At 46.3% G+C, this 16,508-nt stretch overlaps 2 protein-coding genes across 34 annotated transcripts in view; one reads left to right on the top strand and one right to left on the bottom strand.

The window, feature by feature from the left end:
• LOC102159548 (translation initiation factor IF-2-like) lies at nucleotides 2,302–13,034 on the bottom strand. Its single transcript, XM_013989147.2, has 2 exons — nucleotides 12,494–13,034; nucleotides 2,302–3,300 (listed from the first exon to the last, which is right to left on the bottom strand). The coding sequence occupies exons 1-2, from the start codon at nucleotides 13,032–13,034 to the stop codon at nucleotides 3,293–3,295; spliced, it is 549 nt and encodes a 182-aa protein (XP_013844601.2). The 3' UTR covers nucleotides 2,302–3,292.
• Nucleotides 12,202–16,508, top strand: part of SIPA1L1 (signal induced proliferation associated 1 like 1) — a 378,935-nt gene continuing 374,628 nt past the window's right edge. For 5 of the 33 annotated variants that reach the window (XM_021099432.1, XM_021099433.1, XM_021099436.1 and 2 more), the window contains exons 1-2: nucleotides 12,263–12,316; nucleotides 12,921–12,980. The gene's annotated coding sequence lies outside the window, so the exon portion shown is untranslated. Of the gene's footprint in view, nucleotides 12,317–12,862; nucleotides 12,981–13,033; nucleotides 13,518–16,508 lie in introns of those variants that run through there. The other 28 variants (XM_021099427.1, XM_021099444.1, XM_021099428.1 and 25 more) reach the window with 23 other exon arrangements.

Raw genomic sequence — 16,508 nt, forward strand, 5'->3', positions numbered from 1 at the left:
TCCCTGGCCTCAGTGGGTTAAGAGTCTGGTGTTGCTGTGAGCTGTAGTGCAGCTTGGATCCGGTGTTGCTATGGCTGTGGCCTGGGCCAGCAGTTACAGTTCCAATTCAACCCCTAGCCTGGGAATTTCCATATGCTCGGGTGTGGCCCTAAAAAACAAGAATTAAAATTAAAAATTAAAAAAAAATTAATCATGGTCAGATAATGAAAGGCATTAACTGAACCAGCTAGACATATAAGTAGCAACGTTGTCTAAGAAGAATTCAACATCGAGACTGTTTCTGTGGCATCTCAGGGTAAGTGTGATCCCCTCACAATGCATAGGCCATGGGATGGAGCCGCTCTAGGTTTTAGGGACACAGAGGAGCCCTAGGAAGCGGATGCAGTGGGCACTGGCGGAGAGCAGCTCTCCTGGGCTGATTGTCAGCTGCTGTCACTGGGTGAATATTCTTAAGCACATCCCCAAAAGGAGAAGCCATTGATTTTGCCTCATAGGCAGCACTAGTTGGAGACAGCAGGGTCTCAGACTGTGCTCTGCAGCCTCCCCGGGTGCTTACTAAACATGGCCAAGACTGAGAGCCGCCCAGATCAATGGATCAAAAGCTCTGAGCCAGGGACCTGGGAATCTGCATTTAACAGGCACCCCGAGCTTTTCCCGTGCCTCCCACAGTGAAGGGCCCGCTGCCCTGCACTCCCTCGCACATAACTGTCCCCAAATATGCCACACTCACCCCAGCCTAGGTTCCTTTGTTTGCTGTTTCTCCCTCTGGGATCTCCCCCCTCCCTCTGCTTCTTCACCGCATGGGCCAAGATCCACTGACTTCAGGGAGCCACCCCCAGCCTCTTGATCTCTTTTCCATAAACTCTAATTATGTTACTTAATCCTGTCTTATCCTATTTTGTAACCACTTTGATGTGTTTAGCAAATCCCCCTTCATGGCCTAATTCCATTAATTCCTGCCCAGGGCAGAAAGATCCCACCTTATAATAGCTCCCCTTTCTGACAAGACCTGTCTCCCAGTCATCTTTTATTTGGAGTAAGTGCTTTGACTTCTCATCTTCGAAGACAGAAGGAAAGATGGACCTACATGCCACACACCCCCCCCCCCATTGCATAGGGTTTCATCGATTGGACCTCAAGATTTCTTCCACCACTATTGATTTTTTGGGGGTTTTTCTTCCCTACATTATCCTCCTCAGGATCAAAATCAATTCAAACTGAAGACTTAATGTTTCTGTTTTCTCCCCAAGTATGCAATCATCTCCTTAAGGGCTGAATCCTAGACTTAACACTTCTTATGTAACTCCTCCACGCGGCATGTTTATTGTTGCCGGCAGCACTTCTTCTATGAAAAAGCCACCTCCACAAACTTGTCATGGTTCCTCTATGCTATTTTATGCAACAGGGACCCAAGACTCCTGGTCACCACTGATCGGTCTAGAGGCAGGCATCTGGTCCAAAGCTGGGTCAGCCAGGTCCTTTTCTCTCCAGATATTTTGTGAACTTGGGATATGTTTGAATTCTGAATGAACCCAGAAGATGTGTTCCTTATGTGGACCAAAAAAGTGGAGGAAATCAACCTGCAGAAAGAGAGAAGAAGGCTATAGAGGCAGATGCAGAGAGAAGAGCATGAGAGTAATAGAGTTTGGCTGGTTCTGTACAGCTGACCCCTGAACAAGGTGGAGGGTGAGAGTGCACACTCTCAGAGTAGTTGTAAATTCAAGTGTAATTTGACATTGCCCCTTGGTATCTGCAGTGCCTCCTTATTCTCGGGTTCAACCAACCATGGATTGTGTAGTATTGTAGTATTTACTATGGAAAAAAATCCATGTGTATGTGGATCCCCACAGTTCAAACCTGTGGTTGTTTGAAGGTCAACTGTATTCCTAGCCCCAGAATCTTCGGAACTCAGAGTTTCCAGAATAGAGTCTCTGTTTTGTGTATGCTCGTTCTGGAGGGTTCAAGGAAGTCTGGGAAGACAAGAAAGGCAAGGAAAAAGGGGTTTGTGGATGGCTCTTAAATAGTCAATCTGACAAAACATATATTAACTCATTAAAAAATTTTTTTTAAATTTTTTTTAAGGCTGCATCTGCGGCATATGGAAGTTCCCAGGCTGGGAGCTGAAAAGGAGCTGCAGCTGCAGGCCTACACCGCACAGCAACAGCAATGCAGGATCCAAGCCACATCTGCAACCTACGCCTCAGCCTGTGGCAATGTCCACACTGAGTGAGGCCAGAGATTGAACCCACATCCTCATGGATACTAGTAGGGTTCTAAACCCGCTGAGCCACAATGGGAGCTCCTGGGTCATCTCATTTAATCCTCAAAACAACTATATGTGGTTTTTGGAATGAATCATAATTACTAATCCTGCTTTAAAGGTAGGAAAATCAAGGTTTAGAGAGGTTTAACTAACTTATCCCAGAGCTACCTGACCACTAAAGGTGGAAGTGGGACTTGAGGCCAGGTTCTTCTGTCTCCATCATGCTGAACTGCCTTCAGGTGAAGACCACTGGTGTGACACTTTCATTCTTGCTCCCATTACATCAGTCTGGGCTGGGGGAGTTTGAATGACTTCTCCGAGTCAATCCTGTACCTTCGAGTCGTCCCCAGCTAATGTGATTTGTGCTGCCCTCTAGAGGAAGCATGGCGCAAGAAGCTCACGACGGCCCCGCAGCCCAAGGACCTAGGAGCTGGAGCTGGTTGTTCTGAGAGGTGGAGGCAAGCCGAGCGCCCGCCGGTGTTCCTGAGAGTTCCACGGTCAGCCAGCAGCTCTTGGGGGCCGGGCCGGCCGCACCACAGGCAATGATCAGGATCCACTCAGCAGCGCCAACCACCGACGCCGTGAGAGTGCGGCAGGAAGTGCCTATGAGAAGTGTCCACCTTACCAGCCTGAGTTGGGGTTGCCCTTGATAACTGAGATGGAGTTGTTGGAATGCCAGTGAGGGTAGGAGGCAAGGAGAAGGGAGGGGAAGGTAGGGAGGTATTTAAAGGGTGAAACCAGTGGGCAGGGAGGGAAGTTCAGGAGCTTTTTTCTTTTTCATGAAAGATTCTTAGCCAGGAGTGTATAAATCCTGGAAAAAGGGTAACACATCAACACATAAACGTTTAGTCTAAAGGGCTGGGTCCTTAGCTCTCTCTTTTTGCATTTAAAGAAATAAAAGTCCAGGAAAATGAATTCATATTCGAGTTGAGTTTAGGTCCAGAAATCCACACCAGAATCCAAGGTCTAGGAGTTCTTCCTCCACTTCACTGGGTGACCACTTCTCTGTGTGACCACTTCTCTGTGTAGCTACAGGACTAAAAAAAAAAAAAAAAAAAATTACATGTATTGATTGCCCTTGGCCATTTCTCATACCCAAGTAAATATACTCACCACTACCCCTCAAATGAAAAGAGTAAATGAAATGGAAAGAGACCTTTTTTGTGTGTGTGGCCGTGGTAAGATCCCTGGCCACGTGAACTTGTACCACAGCAATGACTCAAGCCACAGCAATAACATTGGATCCTCAACCTGCTAAGCCACCAGGGAACTCCTGAAAAGAGACTTTTAAAAGCTTCATCTCTCAAAATCGGTTTAGAAAATTTGAGGTGCCTGTTGAGCTGTTTTAAGGTCCTGAGTATATGTGAACCATCAGCATTATTCACTCTTACCTCTTTGAACTTCAGTAAAGGCCAGAACGGCTTTAACAACCCAGCTGTGCTCCTTGCTCTGCCCACCTAAAAGACACCCTCTCTACATATGTTCCTGCACTCAGGAACACACGAAGTGTGGTTTCTCCTGCAGAATCTTGCTGCACGCTCCTTGGATGCCACAAGGCAGCTGCACACTCCAGCGCCCCTGCAGCTCCTGGGTCCTTGTGAATGTCGCTTCAGCTCTGGCTGGCAAGGGAACAAGCCAGATGGTTCTAGGAGGCCTCAGCCCACCACTTTCCAGTCATGAGCACGCCTCTTTTCATTTCTAGGGATTTAAAAAAGACAAGGGAGGGGAGAGAGACCTTTTTTTTCCCCTCCCACCTCCTTTTCCTGACACATTCTCTGCCATGAAATCTGATGAAAGGAATAGACAAGGGTGAGGTGAAGGAAATTTCCAGCTCCTAAGAGAACACTCAAGTTATTGAAACAGAGCAAAGAGAGTGCTGAAAGGAAATACTATTGGATGGATGAATAAAAACATATGCAATGGTCCAGAGACAATTTCTTTTAAAAGTTATAGCTGGAGTAGTATATGCTGATGCCTACATAAGAAAAGTTCAAAAGCATGGGTGAGCCAGGACTTTTAGTCCTTCTGGGGGTTTTATTGAGGCCATGTTAACAAGAATATCATCAGAAAGCCAGAAGTGGCATTAATAGCTCAATGGAAAATGTTTCAAAAGAAGGGAAAGCAAATTTGGGAGGGTGCTTTCAATTAAAATGTTATTTAAATGTGATACGTTAGCAACTGTAAGCTTCTGCCTCCCACATTTAAGACTCTCCTTCTGACCTCCTCTCTGACCCCTGGAATTCTAAATCTCATGGTTTAAATGTGCTATAACCTCTTAGATGCAACTTTGACCATGTCTCTGCCTTCCTGAATATCCTTTAATGGCTCCCTATCACCGGCAGGATAAAGCCCGAGTTCTTTCATGTAACATCCAAAGCCCCTTGGACTGGTCTTCCTCTCTCTCTAGAGCGAAGGCAGACATTGGTGCCTAAACCCTGGATCCCTATATCGCTGTGGCTCAGAAAGCTCAAGGAGTCTTCCCAATAGCCAGATCCTTTTTTCTTTTCTACGATTAGGTCAAGCCAGTGAGTGATTTGCCCTCTTCCTCAGGATGGAGCCCTAATTCTGCTTTGCTGTTAAACGTCACTCATTTATTCTGCATTTATTGAGTGCCTTGCTTGTGTTAGGAACTATGCTAGACAGGAGAGATTTAAGAGGGAACAGACACATATCCTGCCTAAGAGTGTACACACGGTGAAAACTCTGTATTGGTTTCCTAGTACTGCTGTGCCAAATCGCTACAGGTTTAGTGGCTTAAAACAGCACAGATTTATTGTCTTGCTGTTCTAGAGGTCAGAAGTCCAAAATGGGTTTCACTGGGCTAAAGAAGTCAGCAGGGCTCGAATCCTTCTGAAGGTTCTAGGGGAGAATCCATTTCCCTTGCCTTTTCTTACTTCTAGAAGCTGTCTACACTCCTTGGCTCGTGGCCCCCTCCTCCAGTGTCAAAGCAGTGTGGCATGTTCCAGTTTCTCTCTGTTTCTACAGTCAGTACCCCTTCTCTGACTCCAACAGACTCTTCTCTCTCTCTCTCTCTCTCTCTCTCTCTCTCTCGATGTCTTTTTTTTTTTTTTTTAATCTTTTTAGGGCTGCACCCACAGCATGCGGAAGTTCCCAGGCGAGGGGTCAAATTGGAGCTGAAGCTGCTGGCCTACACCACAGCCACAACCACACCAGATCCGAGCTGCATCTGCGATCTACCCCTCAGCTCGAGGCAACGCTGGATCCTTAACCCACGGAGCAAGGCCAGGGATCACTCTTGCATCCTCACGGCTGCTTGTTGGGTTTGTTACTGCTGAGCCACCACAGGACCGTGACTCTTCTCCCTCTTATGAGAACCTTGTGATTGTGTTAGGCCCACTTGTGGAATCCAGGATAATCTCCTCATTGCAAGATCTTTCATCGAATCACTTCTGTAAGGTAACTTCTGCCCTTTAAGGTAACATATTCACAGGTTCCAGGCATTAAGGCCTGGAGAACTAGTCTGCCCACCGTACTCTGCTGGTCCTTTAACTTTGTCTTTATTATTATCATGTTTTCTTTTTAGGGCCCCACCTGTGCCATGGAAGTTCCCAGGCTGGGGGTCTAAACAGGGATGTAGCTGCAGGCCTATACCACAGTCACAGAAATGCCGGATCCGGATTCTTAACCCACTGAGCTAGGCCAGGGATCTACCTGGCATCCTCATGGATTCTAGTCAGGTTCATTACCCCTGAGTCACGACAGGAACTCCTACTTTGTCTTTAAAACAGCACTATTTGCTCATTGGGCCAGCATGCACTGAGTATCTCCTGTGTATGGTACATAATAAAATGTAGGGTATAATAGCACATAAATGCAGCAGTAACAAAGGAGACATTCTAGATGAGCGATAGATGGCATTAAACACTGTGTCAGGAAGTGATAAGGACTCCAAAAATGAATCAAGTTGGCTGGGGAGCCTGGGGAGACGGAGGTGGTTGCTAGTTCATCATGTGCGACTGTAGTGGTTAAATGAGGAGAAGAGAAACCAGTTCCGGTCATTCAAAAAGAGGGAATGTAACACAGGGGCACTGTTACCCAAGTGATGGAAGGGCTGAGAAGCTAACCAGGATGATGAGGCAACCCAGATTCCTAACACTGGGAAGTGGCCATTGCATTCGGCCAAAGATCTTACCAGAGCCTGGGGCTGGTTCTCACCTGGGGGCCGAGGAGGCGCTGTATCTGCTCCTCAGACGCTGCTGGAGGCGGCCCGAGAGGAGGAGAAAGGTCTGACCCTTCCATCTGTCCACATGCTTCTCATGCTTCTCAGTGGCTGAACCCAACAAGCTGGAGGCCCCGACAAGGAAGCCTGGGAAACGCAATTCTTGGGGGTCCACCCACCCCCAGCAAGATCTCACAGGAGGAGAGACAGCAGCCGAGAGCAAGACGGCAAAGGACCAACACCTTGGAACCGACGCCTAAAGGAACTTGGAGAGTGAGCCGTGCAGACACGGGGTGGGGAAAGAGTTTTTTCCAGGCAGAGGAAACAGCAAACGCCAGGCCTGGAGGTGGGAGGGTGCTTGGTTAATCCAGAGAACCCAGGGGGGGTGGGATGGAGCGCAGGAGGTGAGAGGAAGGAGAGCTGGGACTCAGAGAAGGAAGGGCTTTCCAGGCCAGAATAGGAACTTTGGCTTTTTCTCTGAGTGAGAGGAGAAGGCCTGGAAGGCTTTTGAGCAGATCTCTGCTGCTTATGCTCCCCCCTTGGGTCCTGTGTGTCGAATAAAATACTGTAGGAAAGGACGGGAATGGGGAGGCCAGACAGGGAGACTTGTAATCATCCAGGTGAGAAAGGCTTGAATCAGAGAGGGGGGGTTGTGGGGGAGGATGTGAGTGCATTCTGCACATTTTTTTTTTTTTTTTTTTAGGACTGCATCTAAGGCATACGGACGTTCCCAGGCTAGGGATCGAATTGGAGCTGCAGGTGCTGGCCTACGCCACAGTCACAGCAATGCCAGATCTGAGCCCAGTCTGTGACCTACACCACAGCTCAAGGCAATGCTGGATCCTTTACTGAGCGAGGCCAGGAATTGAATCGAGTCCTCACTGACACTAGTCTGGTTCGTTACCGCTGAGCCACAATGGGAAGAAGTCCTCTGCACATATTTTGAAGGAAGAGGCAGTAGAATTCACTGGTAGTCTGGATGTGTGATCTGAGAGACACTGAAGAGTCAAGGATGACACTGGTTTGGGGCAGAATATCTAGAGTTTCCAGTGTCAGATGTGTGATGTAGGAGATACAAATTGCACAACCAGTGGAGATGTTGAGTCAGAGCTGGATGTGTGAGTCTGGAGTTTGGGGAGGCATCTGGACTGGAGAAGTAAATTTGGATGGGTGGCAGTAGATGGATGGCATTTAAGCTGTCAGACTGGTGGGACTGCCATGGATTAAGAGACCACAAAAAGAAGGCGTCCACGGACTTAGAGATTTGCTACTGAGGAGGCCAGAAAGGTAGAAGAAGAACCAAGACAAACTTTTAACCCAGAAGTCCCATGAGGAAAGTGTTTCAAAGAGTGACAGGAGTTCCTGCCGTGGCACGGCAGGTTAAGGATCCAGCATTATCTCTGACATTGTTGGTTTCATCCCTGGTCTGGTGCAGTGGGTTAAGGATCCAGCATTGCCTCAGCTGTGGAGTAGGTCACAGCTGAGGCTGGGATTCAATCCTTGGCCCTGAAACTTCCATATGTTGTGGGTGCAGCCAAAAGAGAGAGAGGGAGAGAGAGAAGGAGTGATCAGCCTCTGCCCGGTAGCTAGAGGTCTGGTGAGGGGAGGAGGGTAACTGATTGCTGGCTGTAGCAATGAGGCAGTGAGTAACTAGGGGCCCTGAGAAGTCCTGTGCTGCTGGAGCGGTGGGGGGTGAAGGGCTGCTCAGAAAGGATTCATGGATGAGTGGGAGGAGAGGAATTAGAGACACAAGCCTGGAAAAACCTTTTGAAGATTCCATTGGTAAAGTGAAGCAGAGAGAGATATGGAATCTAGGAAATGTTTTCTTTGTTACCAAGGCAGATCTTACAGCATGCTTGTAAGCACTCAGAAATGATTCCATAGAGGAGATTTTCCCAATGTGTGAGAGAAAGGGGACAGTTGCTGAATTAACGTCCTGGAGTCAGAGGGGATGGGACTGGTACACAGGTGGAGAGGTTAATCTTGGCCAAGAGCACTGAGAGCTTGGCCTCAGAGCCAGGAACACAAGAGTATTTGCAGGCAGATGCAGGCGAATTGATAGATTGAGTGGTCGCAATGGAGTGGGTGCTAAGTTCTCTTTTGATGGCCTCTATTTTACCAGTGAATGAAGCAGCATGACCATTAGCTGAGTAACAAGCAGGAGGTGTGGTGAAGGAGAAGATATGAAAAAGTCCTTTGAAAGAGTGAGAGTGGACAAGGAAGTAGTAGGTTGGCTGAGAAATGTTCATTGATTATAAAGCAGTTGATGTTTAAACATGTCATAAATACTGTTATGAAGATGGGAGAATGAGGTGTCCTAAGAAGTCTAGCATTCAGGTAAATGGAGTTATATTACATAGGGCTACAATCATAAAACCTTAACATTGAAACAGCATTGGATATAATTTAATCTCGGATGATTTAGGGGGCTCTTGGTTTCTTCTTTATAGTTGAGCCATTTCTCTGATTGTTAGTAATGCCCTGGAGATAGAGCGCTGGTAACTGGAAGTACTGAACTGATGATAATAGGCTGGGTAAACTAGATTTTAACTGTACAACCTGAAAATTTGAGTTGATGTTTATAATTTTGATTAATTAATTACTTTTTTTCTTTTTTGGCCTCCCTTCAGAATATGGAGGGCCAGGGATTAGATCTGAGCGGCAATTGCCACATCCTTAACCCGCTGTGCTGGGCTGGGGATGGATCTGTGTTCCAGCACTTCAGAGACTCCGCCACCGGTCCTCCTGTGTCACAGCAGGAACTCCTAACATGTATATATATATTTACATACACACACACATGTATTTTCCTTGCTTGGTAGACCTGGGTGTCAAAATTCATTCCATATTTGATATGTTCAGGTGTGTTGGTGAGTAGACGTGAATAATAACCAGAGAGAAATGAATACAATTGTGCTTTAACCAACTAGGAAGGGAAAGGGAGGGGCGGGATTGGCATTGGCACAGTGGTGGCTTACGGCGTGATTGGCCAATGGGGAACTGTTGTATATTCTGTGATGATCAATATGGGAAAAGGATCTGGGGGGAAAAAGAACAAAGAAATCAAAAGAGAGGGAGTTCTTATCACAGGAAAGGTTACGCATCCCTGGAGTATGTGGGGGAGGGGGCTGGGCAGAGGGCGCTGGAGAGCCAGTAGAGGGAGTGGGCAGGAAGTGGTTGAGATCTGATCTGTGCTTGATGACTCTCTATCCCCCCCTTCCTTCTTCTGTCATCCCTTGTTTGCTATTTGGAAACCCCAGGAAGGTCAGAGAGGATGCAGGCTGCCTGACCCAGAGAACCATGCAGAGTAACTTTGGTAAATTTTGCCTTTCATTTCCTTCAGAAACCTTGGTGAAAGTTCTGCCACCATGGGGGGAGGGAGGGAGGGGAGGTGCGGGGAGGTCCAGGATCTCGAAGGGAGCAGTTTTAGGTCCCTAGAACAATCTTTAGTAGTCTGCTCTGCCTGAAGATGGGGAAATTCTCTTTGTAATTTGACGCCAAGACCCATCTCCTGAGCCTCTTAAGAAACACTGGGGCAGTTATTTCAAATGTATCAAATGGTTAAAACAAGAGTCATAAAACAAGTGGCCCTGAAATTGTACTGTGTTGGCAGATACAGTTAGGCAGCTATCCTTTAAGGGCAAAACTATGTTAAAAAGTTGAGCCGGGGCGAATGAATAACAACCCATTGACAGTAGTGTGCTGTGTATGGAAGATAATTCCTTAAAACAGATCAACAGGACTGATAATGGTGATGCTCTATTGTGTTTCTTTGTAAAAATTTGATATTAAAAATACCTGTGGAGGAGTTCCTGCTGTGGTGCAGTGGGTTAAGAATCCAACTGCAGTGGCTCAGGGGGATGCGGAGCTGCGAGTTCAGTCCCCAGCCTGGGAATTTCCATATGCCTCAGGTACAGCCATAAAATAAATAAATAAGTTAAAAAACAAAACAAAACAAAAAACACCAGTCTCTGGATTTAAGGCCCACCCTTCTTTCCTTCCCTCCTAGCTCCTTCCTTCTTCCTGTCCTTCCCTCCCTCCTTCTCAGGGTTATTTTAGTGGGAGTGTGGATGTATTAAGTTTGGGTCTTTGGTTTGGGTTAGCATATTTATTAAATAACAAGAAATCTGTTTTGAGTTAGTATAAAAGCAAATAAGAACAATGGATTCCCTTTGAAATTACTGTAACATGGTAAATATTTTTGTTGTTTTTATAGTTGAGACAAGAGAACTTTAAGAGCAGCTTGTCAACACGTAGCTGAACTTTATAAAACTGACCTACTATAAAATGAAACACTCATTAAAAAAGTCTGTTTGATGTAAAAGAAAAATATCTGTTATTTATCAGAAATTTGTCTAGGTCTAAGAGCCATAGAATTTTAAAGCTGCAATGACCTAACATGTGTGCTACCCCTCGTTTTATAGATGAAGACTCCGAGAGAAAGATTAAATACATTCTCAAGGAGACTCAATTATTAGTGACAACAAAAACTCACACCCTAGTTTCCAGACTTTGTCCAGTGCTTTTTATCACTGTATCATTAGGTTTTCACTGACATAGTATTTAAACTTGCATGTAACCTAAAAGAATCTTGGTGTATATTTTAAGGTTTCTGGTTCCAAGAGATTGATTTAAATAATGGTTTTCCCATATTTATGTAAATAGGGATGGCATCTTTTTAAAAATTGGTATAATTCACATAACATGGAAACTATTTTTACTGACTCATTTTGATATCAAAAGTTTAAGCTTTTTTAAAACTCTATTCACAGTATCCACTTTATTTAGGCAGTGATATATAAAACCCCCAAAGAAAATTTCTACAATTAAAAGAAGAAACAGGATGAGATTTCATCTTCATCCTCATTTTGGAGTAGGTATGAAGAAGTTTTGTTTCATGAGACAAAGATGGAGAAAGAGAACAGAGGATTATAATTATTTAAAAACAGATAATTCGGTGTGAACAGAAATGGGAGGATAGTTTAACAAAGTCGAAACCATAACTGTGGAGCAGAAACTTTTAATCTAAAATGAAGTACTTTCCAGGGTAGGGTGAAAGCCAAGTACCTCTGAGGACAAGCAGCTTGTTACGTTCATTTCCCCCAACAGACATTAAGTAAACACCTACTATGTATCAAGCTTGTGGAGGCTCTGAGAATACAAAGATGGGTAAGACAGATCCTTCAAGAGCCCAGTTTGTTGGTGGCGGTGGGGATGGGGAGCGGGGGAGGGGGGGAAGTGAGAGGTAGCATAAGGAGTTGGTGGGGTTTGGGTGATGAGATTAGAGTGGAAGGCTGAAAAACTAGATATATGTAGGAAACTGGGGGTTCACACATGCGCTGGCTTCTGTGGCAGTAATCTGTCCCAGAATCCTTAAAAAACAATTAGCTTCATTTGCCAAATTTAGCCAGATAGCGTGACGCTGTTCTTCTGCAAAATCCCTCTCAAAGAGTTTAAAACTCCTTTTCCCGCTTCTAGCCCTTGCTTTCTCCACCATTAGGGCGTCAGGCTAGGGAGAGGGGAGGCTGGAAACTGCACCCACGTTTGCTGCCTCGGCTCTCCGCAGGAGACAGGAATCCAGGGCTTTGCCGTCGTCATAGCAACTAAGAGACTAAGTTCCGCGGTTCCCCCCACCCCCTTCCTCCAACTCCTTCCACTTCCCCCGCCATCTGGGCTGAGCCGCTTCTCTCGCGAGATTTGAGCGCAGCACTGAGCAGCACATCGGTGATCTCACCCGAGACTTGGGGAAAGGGGAGGGAATGAAGGAGGGGAAGGAATGGGGCGGGGTGGTAGGGAGGCGGGGAGGGGAAGGGCGAGTGCGGCACCGCCACCGCCGGCAACTTTGTGAGCGAGTTCGCTGTGTGCGTGAGCAAGTGAGCAAAAGTCAGAGCGGCACTGAGTCCCCGGGAGGAGGGTCCCCAGGGAGGGCCAGGTCTGGGTTTCGGAGGCCGCCCCCTCTGTCATTTCATCCTCTCCCGCCTCCGTGGCTTCCTCCCCATTTCCTCCCCCCACCGATCCTCCTGGGCCTTTCTGCCCCCCGCTGTAGTTACCTGTCCCCTCCCCCACTCGGCGCCCACCTCGGAACTCCGGCCCTCCAGTCATCCAGCAATTGCTTCCCGCGTCGGCCGCCCCCTCAGCGCTTTCTCTTGGGGGCAGGCAGGCGGGATGAGGGGCGCTGAACATCGGAGGCGGCGCGAGCGGGGACCCGAGCGCGCAAACAATAGTTGATGCCCGGGGACCTGGGCACCTCCGCCTCCCCCAACTCTGCTGGGAACGCGGCCCCCGCCGGCTGCTCTCCAGCCTGCATTCCGTGTCTCCCTCGGAGCCAGGCTCGGGAGTTGGGCAGATTCCGCCCCCGCCTCCCCCGGGCCCCCCTCTGCTCTGCGCCCGCCCCGGCCTCGCCGCCTGCTGTTCTCCGCAGAGGAGGCGGCGAGTGAGCGCGCGCCGACCGTCTACACGGTTTCTCTTTCTCCCCAGGGAGAGCGCGCGGCGGACGCGCCCCGGACGCGCGGCCGCACCGGGAGGCCGGGCCGAGTGGTAAGTGGCGTCCGGGCAGGGTAGCGGGGGTGCAGGACTGTTGACAGCCCCCATCCCATTTCTGGCCGGGGCGCGGGTCCAGGGCCCGGAGCAGGACACCCGGAGGCCGGTCAAAGTTTTATTTCCGATTTGGTGGCGTGCAGATAGCGCAGCCCGGCGGGGGCGAGTCTGAGCTGCAACGCGCCCGGCGCGCGCGCGCGCGCGCACGCACCTCGGAATCCGAAGCTGCACAACTCTCAGCCAGGCGCCTGTGCCAGAGGCCAGGAGCCCCGCGCCCCCGTCTGGGTGCTGCGCCTATCCTGCTGCCCTCGTCTTCACCGGGCGACCCTTCCCCTTCAGTCACCTGGGTGAGAGCTTTGCAGGCTGTGCCGGAGGGCGGGCCGAGAGGTTAAATCGTGAGGAAGGGGGAAGAGCAGCTGAGTGCCCGCGGGTGGTTCATTTCTCTCCGGGGGGTCTGGTGGCGAGTGAAATCCCGGGATGCTCTAACCTGCTTTCCGTGGAGCAAGTAAACAGCAAGAGGGCTGGGGAGGCGTGAAGGTACTGCAAAAAAGAACTTTTTCTGCTTCGCCCCATCTGTTTCCAACTTCTCTCCTGACCTTAAAGGAAATTTGCCAGGCTCCCTCCCTATCGCTCCACGGCATTTCTAGGTGGACAAGTAATCGTGTTGGGCAGGTTGAAATTTCATCAGATTCACTGTTTGTAAAACATAGACAAGGGAGATGGCTCATTTTCAAGGAAAATGTTGTTTAATTGAGTTATTAGTATTCATTTTGAAGAGAAGCATTTGGGGACTGATGGATCCTAGGCTGCATTTACTTGATAGATTTTATTTTTCATGACGGGTATTTTAGAGGCAGCACTCACTGAAATTCTTACTACCTACTAAACGATTATGTTTCTAAACTGGGAGCCAGTGATATGATGCAAATTTCAGAGTAAAAGTGTCGACTTTCATCAGGTTCCAGGTCTCTCTGGATGAACTGGGGTTGGCGTTTCCTCTATAAAGCAAACCTTTCATGTTGAAACTCTGACTCAGACTCTTAAAGCCATTGTTTTTATACTGGTACTCTGTGGGAGTTAAGTGTCAACTTTCTCTCGTTTTCTCATATGGAATATTCGTCCAAGGCAAAGATTCTCTGACTTAATCTTTTGAAAAAGTACAAGATTAAGTCCTATAGAATCATTCTCTGCATCCAGTTTAGTAACAGTATTAATTTTCTATTTAATCCTGGTTTAATGACTTTTATAACTTTCTCCTTTTTCATTTTTCGAAAGCTTCAATTAAGCCACCTTTACCAGGAAAGAAAAAGTCAGTGGAAATAATATAAAACAGTGGTAACAGCAGTAGCCTCAAATAAAAGGTTTTCATAAAGCAGTTTATGGTCACTGATGTGTTGGACTAGTAGATGCCATGCCAGTTATTAATGAGTATATTAATGTTAAAACATTTTTCCCATCGAGTAAATTATTTATACTAAAGCATTAGCAATTAACAATGCATTTAAAATGATTTGGGTGATGATTTGCTTATAAATGGTTAGGAACGAAATAAGAGATTTTGAGGGTACATGGTTTTATGTGGCTGCCAACTTATTTTCTTATCTCATTATTCTTAAGTAAAGGACTCCTAAAGTTGACTGTATTGCTAGATTTCTCTACTTGACTGAGAGAACAAGTTTGTCAAGTGGCTCAAGACAGTCAGTAGGTGTTGCTGTTAGCTTCTCTGCGGTTCCTGGTACTGCCCCTTGAGTTTGAAATTGGAGTTCTGTGCAGTGAACTTTTTAGGTCTGAAGTATAAGGCAGTATTAGGTGTGACTTCATTGTAGGATTCCGTGGCAAGGTGGACTTGAATTTTGGTCATAAAAACTTCAAAACAGCTCACTGAAATTTATGTTTTGATTCTTTTAACTCTGTCCTTTCACTGTTAATTCCAGGCTTTCCTACTTTGCTTTTGCATTGAATTAGGTTTGTAATTTTAGTGTAGGTCTTCCCCCATTTCCTCACCCCCAGCCACATCTTGATTTTTTTTTAACAACTTTAAAATTTAAACAGCTGGTAACTTTATTGAAGTCACAGATTGAAGATGGCTTGAAATGAGCGATTTTGTAAAGACTTTGGAAGATCTTGATTGACTATGAGTTGAGATATGTATACGTTCTATCTTACATGTGCAGTTTGTTTTTCAATAAATGGCTTTTTCTATCTCTTTGAATTGTGAAGCAGGAGTGTGAGGAGAGGCAGAACAGTGTAAGCATACAGATTCTCTGAATCTTTGCAATGTAGGGGAATGTATGTAGGGATTGATGGCAACCTAATTGTGTGCTTCCTGTTGGTTCTCACTGTGTGCTGTCATTTCTGTTGGTCCCCATCAGTGCACATATGAAGTATGCCTAGCCGGAAGATTTTCAGGTGACATCGAAGATTTGAGCCTTTTGGTTCATTGACCAAGTCGGACTTTCTCCAAGGAAGGCAAATAGACTCATCTCCATAATGTAGAGCTAGTGCTCTGATACCATGTTTCTTTCTAACTTTGGACCCAAATCACAGAAGTTCATATCTCAAATTCAGAAAAGAAATTTCTGTTCGTAACATCACTGTATTTCTAACCTTTTGAGATTTGCAGCTAGTCAAACAGTATTTATTGAGTGCCTCTGCCTGGGAGGCAGGCATGCTGATGCGTTCTGTGATCCAGTGGTGAGAGAAAGAGTGTTCTTGGCCTCAAGGAACTTACAGTGCGGTGGAACCATTTGTAACTTTTCCTGGCCTGGTGTTTGATACCCTGAGGCCTCCACGAAAGCTTTGCAGAGCAGGCAATTATTTTTGATTTTACTTATTGAAATTAATTTTTGAAATGAATGGGGCCCAGCATTTGTCCTCCGAAGGAATCGGTTTCATATTTTTCAGCTATGGGATCTTAAAACATAATCAAATCTCTTTCTGTACTGGTTTTCTGAAATTTTTTTTTTTTTTTTTTTTTTTTTAGTCATGGGTGCAATCAATACTGACCAGCTTTGCTGCAAAAATTATGGTGACTCTGTGTACGAAAGTACTTTGTAAACTGTAAGGTCTTATTTGCAATTGCATTTTCTTACTTTCTGATGAACACATTCATAAATTGTTGGAGTTAGAAAGGAGATTGAACAAAAATCATTTTATAGATGAGGAAACTGCAGCCCAGAAAGTTGCAGTGACTTTTTCAATGGGATAGAAGAACTACTCAGGGATCACACAGTGATGGGAAGGTAGGGTTTCAGATTTAACTCTATGTTTTTATTTCCTGGCTTTTTTTCTCCGACCTTAGGGTCTGTTAGGTTAACCTTTACCTACTACCCTTCCCCTGATTCGTGTTCAGTATTTATTAAATGCTTAAAATGAGAAGCAAAACTTAATGAAACAAAATGTACATGAAGCTTGAAAAGCTATGAAAACTTCATTGATGTAGTGTTCAATACTAAGCTCAAGAGTGACTCAGATTACAAAGTTAAGGAAAGGGAAAGTATGAGTTAAAGTATTTTCATGGGAGAGCCT

The sequence above is a fragment of the Sus scrofa genome, chromosome 7, assembly GCF_000003025.6.
Source record: "Sus scrofa isolate TJ Tabasco breed Duroc chromosome 7, Sscrofa11.1, whole genome shotgun sequence".
In the NCBI taxonomy this organism is placed as follows: domain Eukaryota; kingdom Metazoa; phylum Chordata; class Mammalia; order Artiodactyla; family Suidae; genus Sus; species Sus scrofa.